This window comes from Eurypyga helias, unplaced genomic scaffold (genome assembly GCF_000690775.1).
Source record: "Eurypyga helias isolate BGI_N326 unplaced genomic scaffold, ASM69077v1 scaffold3570, whole genome shotgun sequence".
Taxonomy (NCBI): domain Eukaryota; kingdom Metazoa; phylum Chordata; class Aves; order Eurypygiformes; family Eurypygidae; genus Eurypyga; species Eurypyga helias.
This window is the reverse complement of record NW_010225092.1, coordinates 89,823-98,753: the sequence shown is the minus strand read 5'-3', so window position 1 is coordinate 98,753 and position 8,931 is coordinate 89,823. Positions and strand designations below refer to the sequence as shown.

General features: G+C 48.5%; 1 protein-coding gene across 1 annotated transcript in view; it reads left to right on the top strand.

Moving 5' to 3' along the window:
* KLHL29 (kelch-like family member 29) overlaps positions 1-6,908 on the top strand; it is a 71,501-nt gene extending 64,593 nt beyond the window's left edge. Inside the window, exon 9 of the mRNA XM_010148070.1 lies at positions 6,725-6,908. Coding sequence (XP_010146372.1) covers positions 6,725-6,908 — 184 coding nt within the window. The remainder of the gene's footprint in view (positions 1-6,724) is intronic.
* The last annotated feature ends 2,023 nt before the right edge of the window (positions 6,909-8,931 follow it).

Sequence of the window (8,931 nt, the reverse complement as noted above, 5' to 3'; positions counted from 1 at the left end):
GCCACCGCGCACAGGGACAGCCGCAATCCTGTTCGCTGCGGAGCTGCAAAGCACCGCGCGGCTGGCGCTGACGGGGCCCGGTCTAAGCGAAAGCTGTCGGGGGGCTCGCAGCTCAGCCTGGCGCTGCGCAGAGCCCCGACCTGCAGTAGCACGGAGCCTGCAGGCTTTTCCTACCCTGGCGCTTACACAACCCAGCCGACCAGCATCCTTCAGTTCCTCCTCCAGTAAAGCCTGAAATCTTAGGGCAGGTAGGAAATCCATCCACCAATAAATGCAGGGATTTTTTTTTTCCTTCTTCTCAGCAGATTCTGTGTCTGTCTGACTGATAATATTTAATAACCTTTGTGGAACTGCTCCAACTAAATTAGTGAGCGTGTGTGCATGCATCGGCAGGAGTGAGGAGGGAGAGGAGCTTTGTTTGTGCCTCAGAAGATATTAAGTTTCAGGGAATCGAAACATGCTAATTCAGCTGTTTCAAATCTCTTTTACAATCCTAGACATTACAATATAGGATTTTTTTATTATTATTATTTAACATTTCATGATAAGGCTGATGTGGTCTTTAGGACTAAGCAAGAAATTGTAAAATACTAATAACCAAAATTAACGAACTTTGCTGGTAGTCCCACCACTTGGTACTATGTCTAGCCATCACAGCTGGGAGAGAGAAGGGCTGGAGCAGGAGCTCCCAGGCACTTGGCTCTCGAACACTACAGAAAGGAGTCACTGACATCCTCTGCTTTGGATTGCTTCCACGTTACTGCCCATCAGGAGTCTCACTACACGAGGCTTTTGAATGAGAAGTGGAGGGTCCATAACACTCCTGGCAGGAAGGTGGTCACCAAGTGAAGGGCAGCCAATATGTCTGAGCTGGGCCCCCACCTTTAGCTTAGAGATGGGATCATCCCACTCCACTCAGCACTTGTCAGGCCACACCAGGAGTACTGTGTCCACTTCTGATCCCCACAATTCAAAAAAGACATGGAGAGACTGGAGAAGGTCCAAAGGAGAGCCATGAAGATGACCAAAGGGCTGGAGAACCTGCCCTGTGAGGAAAGACTGAAGGAGTTAGGTCTCTTCTCCCTGGAGAATAGAAGGGTCGGGGGGACCTCACACAGTATGCCAGCACTGTAAAGGCACCTACAAGGGGGATGGAGGCTCTCTCTTCAGAAGGAGCCACATGGAGAAGATAAGGGGTAAGGGAGAGGTTTCATCTCAATACACAAATTTTTTACAGTGAGAACGATCACCCACAGGAACAAGCTCCACAGGGCTGTGGTGGAGTCCCCATTACTGGAAGTTTTCAAGATGCAGTTGGACAGGGTTTTAATCTCACCTAGTGTGCCTTTCCCACAAAAGGTTGGACCAGATGATCTTTCAAGGTCCTTCCAACATGGGCTGTTCTATAATGTTACGATTCAGTGATTTGCCTTGTCCATCAGATACCTTGATGGACAGCTGTCAGAGATGGATCTTCTCTGCCACCAGTTTGCTCAGCTTGGAGAAGGACAGCGAGGTGGATAGGCAGAGAAGAGATTTAAAGGGTGTGGAGATGACACAAGCACTCCAGCAATGGACATCCAGGCCCTCACCAACCCTTGGTGTGCCGCAGCCTCACTGGGATTTCCTTAGGAGCAGTGATTCATAGCTTTGTGGAGGTCAGCAGACAGACCAGACTAGCCATGGCAGAGCCAGGGGACAGTCACAGCGTGATCCTCTGACACTGCTCATGGTTTGGGCAGTGAAGGACCCCCTGGCACATGGGGCAAATTGGCTGTAGGTGAAGCCTCCCGAGCAGACTTCAGTAATTACCTAGGGAGCGGAAAGCGGGGTGATTAGCCTGCCAGTAATAATTTGCACAGTGCCAAAACATATTTTCCTGGAAGGAGGGGATGAAGTGATCTCCATTTTGACACTGATTACCTTCACCCCGTTGCTGCTGGAGAGACCAGGGTCCTGCTGCTCCTTAGCTGGGGAGGTCACTGCCCCTGAAGCTGCCGGAGGGTTTGCATCCCTGCAGCAAGGCTCTGCGGCACGGGGCTTCCTTCCTTCCCAGGCTCTGACAGCCTGTAATCGTTTCATCTCTCAGGATTAATGGCACCGAGCAATAAACTCACATCCTAATTATTGTAATTATTTCTTTCTTTGTACGTCAGCCTTGGTAATGATGTTTTTACAGCTGATGGGATGAAAAGGAGGGGAGAGAAGAAATATTGTCACAGTAATGAAGAAAGAGCAATGAGCATACTTCTTTCCACTCACTTTCCTCAAGGTTTTAGAGCCCACTTGAGTTTCCTATTCCCTAAGGTCCCAGAAATTAGCAGTGATTGTCCTAATACCACAAAGTAGCAGCAATCTAGGACTAAATTCCTAATTGGTCTTAAGTACCTACCTGCCACTTTAGCCCCAGAGATACCTGAATTGTCTCTAAAGTCCCCTGCACACGTAAGTACCCACTGCGTGCTTAGAACTGCCTATTTCTTGAGAGCAGGAGTAGCTCTCCGTTTCTCTTAACCTCGGGCATGACTCAGAAGCTGAGCATTATGCCAATCTTATCTGTGGGAATTGCATACCGAGGGGGCAGAAGCTACTCTAATCACCATTTAAAATTCATACAGCCTTTCAGAGGGTGGAATTCAGCATCCATTTCTTCCCCAGTGCATCAGCACCATGATGGGAGGTTTAACCCCAGCTGGCAGCCAAGCACGGCTGCTCACTCAACGGCTCGCTCACTCCTGCCAGCGAGATGGGGGAGAGAATTGGAAGGGTAAAAGTGAGAAAACTCATGTGTTGAGATAAGAACAGTTTAATAATTGAAACTTGAAAAAATAAATTGTAATGAAAAGGAAAATAACAAAGAGAGAGAAATAAAACCCAAGAAAGACAAGTGATGCAGATGAAAACAATTGCTTGCAACCAACTTGCCCAGCCAGCGAGCCCCAACCTTTCCCCTAGTTTGCCAACCTTTCCCCTAGTTTTATTGCTGAGCATGATGTCATGTGGTATGGAATATCCCTTTGGGGGTCAGCTGCCCCAGCTGTGTTCCCTCCCAATGTCTTGTGCGCCCCCAGCCTACTTGCTGGTGGGGTGGGGTGAGGAAGAGAAAAGGCCTTGACCCTGTGTAAGCACTGCTCAGCAGTAGCTAAAGCACTGGTATGTTAACAACACTGTTTCCAGCCCAAATCCAAAAAACAGCCCCATACCAGCTACTAGGAAGAAAATTAACACTATCCCAGCCAAACCCAGCACAGTGCTGTAGCCCAGGTGCTGGAGAACACGAGCAATGTTTGCCTGCCTGCTGTAACTCCTGATCCAGAGCAGGGCAGGGAAGAACGCAGACCCAGATCCGTTCATGGTGTGCTCGGCTACTCAGCTGCTACTAAACATGCCACAGAGGAGACTTCACTAGAAGAAATGGGCAGTTAGGATGCTACGCAGGCCTTTGTAAGGCACCCAGGTCTCGGTTTGGAGACCCAGCACTAGGTGCATAAGGAGATAGCGGGCACTGAAGGCCAGACTTCAGCTCTGCAGCACACAGCCAGCTAGGAAGGGCCGGTGGTTGACTCGTGTTCCCAGTCTCACCTGCGGTGTAGATGGAAAGGTCTCTGCACAGGGTCCTCCCTCTCTCCATCCCCTCCAGATCAAAGGCTCCGTGCAGACCAGCCTCCTCGAGTAACGAGCACTGAGTGTTGACAGGCCCCATCTGAAGTGGTAAGAGCCACTGCGGTCCCCCCGTGGTGGTGTGGGGTGCTCGCATCTACACTGGCAAGTTAAAACTCAGCTGAGACCATTCATGGGCCCTGGACCTCAGTCACCAACAGCGATGGAACAGGCCCCGGGCTGCGTGCGCCACACTAGCATTTCTTGTAATTACCCATTATTGAGGATTCTGCAGACAGGTCTTTCTTGGGGATATTTTCTCCTGTTTTTCGGAGCGTCTTTGGTTTTTCCCACTTCGCCCAACGAAGTTGCTAACTTAATCTGTTTGGGGGCAAAGTTTTGATGAGGGGTATTTTTTTTAATGACCGATCAGTTCATTGGAGAGCCAAGGCAGCAAAGGTGCTGTACCACAGCCCACCTCTGACATGGCACCCTCTTCCGCCTGGCGCATCCCAAACCATGTCCCAGTTCAAATAAGCTTCACTCTTAATAAAACAAGGTGAAGCGCAAACAGCAACCACAACCCCACAGCCTCGTTTCTAAGCCCTCACCCCGATGGCTCTTTCAGCATGGCATGGGACCATCCTCCCCCTCTCCCCATGCCGTATTTTGCAAGCTGTAATTCCCTGATGGTCTTCCTTTTAAACTGTAACTTGTCACAGTACAGAGATGGGCTTCCCATCCCCCAAAAACAAATTTTCTGAAGTCCTAAACCGTGGTTTAATTTGAAGTTTTATCTGATTTACTGGGTCAGCTGGTCCTGACACTTCTGCTCCCTCCTGGCCGTAGGGACCTCAGCCCTGGCAGGACTCCCTGCCAGGCAGTGCCTCCCCGCCGCCAGCTCCTTCGGAGGTGGGCTCGTTGCCTTTCGGAGCCGTCTTTCAGGATGACACTTGCTGTACTCAAGTCCTCATTCTTCCCCATTTCTCCCTGACGTTTCAAAAATAATTACCAGTGGTTCAGTAAGTTCATTAGCAAACTCCCTTAGGACCCTGGGCTATGTATCATCCAGCCCTGCTGATTTGTGGATAGGCTCTAATCAAGTGTTTCAAGTCTCTCTCTCTCCTTCCTCCTCCTTTCAGATTAACAGTTATTTTGACAAGATTCTCATTATTTCCTATTTCCTGGCGGTACCCAGGGACTAGGCTTATTTGAGTCCTCACTGTTGTCATTGTGGGTTTATTTTTAACCTCAGGCTCTGCTTCTCCGCAAGGACATCAGAGTTTTCTGTTCTTCAGAAACTCGTGGTGTTGTCGGTGCCATTTTAGTCTCTGTTCATCCTGGGCCTTCCAGCGCTCTCTGTCTTCTCCCGTTACCACATTTCATTCTTCTTCCCATTGCTCCAAAATTAGCCAGAAGAAATAACTTTGCTTTAACCAAGCCTGCAGGGTTACTACCCTTCTCCAGCTTCTTAGACTAGGCCACCTTCTTGGCTGCAATTAATGTCTCGTTCTTCCTCCCTGCTCTCCTCTGGTGTGTACGTACTCTCCAACTCATAGAGTCACAGGATGGTTTGGGTTGGAAGGGACCTTAAAGACCATCTAGTTCCAACCCCCCTGCCATGGGCAGGGACACCTTCCACTAGACCAGGTTGCTCAAAGCCTCATCCAGCCTGGCCTTGGACACTTCCAGGGATGGGGCATCCACAGCTTCTCTGGGCAACCTGTTCCAGTGCCTCACCACCCTCTCCAGGAAGAATTTCTTCCTGATATCTAATCTAAACCTCCCCACTTTCAATTTAAACCCGTTCCCCCTTGTCCTGTCACTACAGGCCCCTGTAAAAAGTCCCCCCCAGCTTCCTTGTAGCCCCTTCAGGTACTGGAAAGCTGCAATAAGGTCTCCCCGGAGCCTTCTATTCTCCATCCCCAGCCATGAGATCCACGTGCTCTGGGTTGGCTTTCCATGTGGCACCACCCCTCCCGGCTGCGCAAGGAGGACAAGCGGGCAGCACCTCCAGGCTCCCACGCCAGAGTGTGACCATGGGAGGGGCTGAAGCGACAGAGCCGTTCTTTGAGATTTTCCCCCATCTTTGCAGCATTCATCAATAATTAGAGTAGTAACTTAAAGCCAGGGTTTATTATCGTGCACTGGCAGCCCAGAAAGCCAACCGTATCCTGGGCTGTATCCAGAGCAGTGTGGCCAGCAGGTCGAGGGAGGGGATTCTGCCCCTGTACTCTGCTCTGGTGAGACCCCACCTGGAGTGCTGCGTCCAGCTGTGGAACCCCCAATATCAGAAGGATATTGACCAGTTGGAGCGAGTCCAGAGGAGGCCATGAAGATGCTCAGAGGGCTGGAGCACCTCTGCTATGGGGACAGGCTGAGAGAGTTGGGCTTGTTCAGCCTGGAGAAGAGAAGGCTCCGGGGAGACCTTATTGCAGCCTTCCAGTACCTGAAGGGGCTACAGGGAAGCTGGGGGGGACTTTTTACAAGGGTCTGTAGTGACAGGACAAGGGGTAACGGGTTTAAATTGAAAGTGGGGAGGTTTAGATTAGATATCAGGAAGAAATTCTTCATGGAGAGGGTGGTGAGGCACTGGCACAGGATGCCCAGAGAAGCTGTGGATGCCCCATCCCTGGAAGTGTTCAAGGCCAGGCTGGATGAGGCTTGGAGCAACCTGGTCTAGTGGAAGGTGTCCCTGCCCATGGCAGGGGGGTTGGAACTGGATGACCCTTAAGGCCCCTTCCAACCCAAACCATTCTATGATTCCAACAGCGGTGGCAGAGACCCCGAATTGCTTGGATTGCATGTGCATGGGGTCACAGGGACTCTCCATCCTGCTAGATCCCATACAGGGGCCGGAGAAGCATCTTACTTGGACTAATTTCTGTTGTTTAAATTAGACACAGTGTTTACCCACCTGGCAGGAACAAAAGAAGGATTAATTTAGGGGAGAGAAAGGGAGAGGGAAGAGAAATGCCCACACAGCTTTATATAGATAAGGATAAAACGTGCATTCATTGGGGACCCCTTGTTACAAAAGATTAGGTTTGTTTTAAGCCTAAAATTAAAATTATTGGTTAAAAAGACTAACTAAAACTTACTTTTTTTTTTTTCTAAACTACAGCGCTGTGGTTCTGGATGGAAAAATTTATGCCACCGGTGGGATCGTTAGCAGCGAAGGACCCGCCCTGGGAAACATGGAAGCCTACGACCCCAAAACAAATACGTGGACACTTCTACCAAACATGCCCTGCCCTGTTTTTCGACACGGCTGCGTAGTCATCAAGAAGTACATTCAGAGCGGCTGATGCTAGCCCGGAGTTGGATGGAGAACTGTCCGTACCCGTCGAAAGCAGGCAAGAGGAATACAACTACTTAAGGAACAAAAGCAGCGAAGCCAGCCAGTGAACATACTGCTCTCAAGTCTTGAATAGTGTCTACATTGAATGTAGAAAAATCATCCTCACCTTTTGGTGAACAAGGAGCAGAGCGCTCCGTGCTATGTAAGATATTGTAACTTAATAACACGAGGGTGTCACTAGATGTTATAGTGGCACTTGTTCTGGACGTCGGCTTTTGGTCAACCCAGGTGCAATAGAATTTCACATATTTTTTAAGCTGGGGAAGAGAGGAAAAAAACCACAAAATCTGCATTTTACTTTAGAGCTCAAGCTTGATTCTTAAAATAACCATGCAGATTAGTTTTACTATTACACTTCAGCATCAGTCTACTTGGAAGGTCAAAGTGTCCTTACCACTTTGATTCCAACATTTGTTTTTAACAAACACATGCTTTTCAGTAGCAGTGACTGAGAGGAATCTCGTGTGACAGATGGCTTACGTTGATGTCAGTCTTCCATCAGATCAGACGAGTCTGTCAGTTCTCCAGAAGCAGAGCCCAGAGCGGGGGGTGAGGTGGGGGCTGGGGAGAAGAAGAGGAGCCATTGGTAATAAATTCCATGTAAAATGATTTAAAAAAGAGGTCTGTTGGGCTGGATACGTTTCTGCTCCCCGTGACACTTGTGTGGGCAGGTGTGGCTACGCCCGCCTGGGGTTGGGGGGGGAAGGTGGGGGGTTCTAAACCTTTTCCGCCCGGTTTCTGCTGACGAGCGAACTCGGCAGTGCTCAATTTCTGAAATGCAAAATGAACTCGGGTTCGATTCCAGAGGCATTTTCCCCATAAATCCGCTCTTCACTTCTGCCTGGGATCACAGGAAAACACCCAGCGTAGTGTGGGATTCCCACGTTTTCAGTAATGGAGAGGATGCCTCCTGTTGTGGCTACGCGCTCTGTTTTGGCTCTCAACCAAAATCCCTTACGCTGGGATATGCGCCGCTATGTTTTACCTAAAGTCTGGGAAGTTTCTTACTTTATTTTCTTTTTCAAGTTTCCCCATATGTGTGGAAACCTTATACTTCTCCTACGTACGGATTTTAAACACACAAGGTTCAATCCCACGGTAGAAGGCGTAGACTTCAGCCCAGGACAGCAGACTTGAAGTGGTGACTATGTAGAGTTGTAAGTATATGCACAGCACAGGGGTTATATTTTTCTATATATTAAAATATTGTCTATCCAGAGAGCATTGTGATGTGGAAATTCTTTATAAATTTATACATAAACGGATCAAATGGGAGACGGGCCGGGTAACACAGAGGGGCAGGGGAACGAACCTTAACATTCACAAATAAATGGGAACCCCAAGCTAAGGATTGTCCGATTTCTTTCCAAGTAGAGGGAAAAAAGTTGCCATGCTTGCCTTTGCAGACGTGAATCCCAAATGCCAAGTCGGTCATTCAAGGAGGGTCCTGTGCAGGGCGTGGGTGAGATCTTGCGGTCAATATCTAGTTGAATTTCATACCAAATACGCTAGCCTTTTTATACTGAGGGAGGTCTGCCTACAGCTTCGGGGAAATCAATGCAGATGGTTAGCTAATCATCTTATTTTATTAATAACTGTTTATAAAATAAAAGGAAAAAAAATGAAATTTGTATCTTGCAGTATTTAAAGTGCTCAAGTCAGCTGAGTCAAGCTATAGGGTGACTCAGTCTCTCCTTCTGACAGTGAGGTTCCAGCCTTTGTTATGCAGCTGTTTTATTTATTCTTGAAAGAAAAAGAAAAAAAAAAATAAGCACAACAAAATTATATACTGGTATGTCATTTAAAGTATTTATGTCAAACAGGGTGCAAGTGTGAACCTACAGATTGGAGCACAAGTTTCTAACTGCCTGGGGCAGGACTAATTTTAGTGTTGGTGTGTGTCTGCCTCCAAAGGAGGTGCTACCTGTCAGCAAGACCTGAACACATTCAACATTTCCAATTTAGCTTAT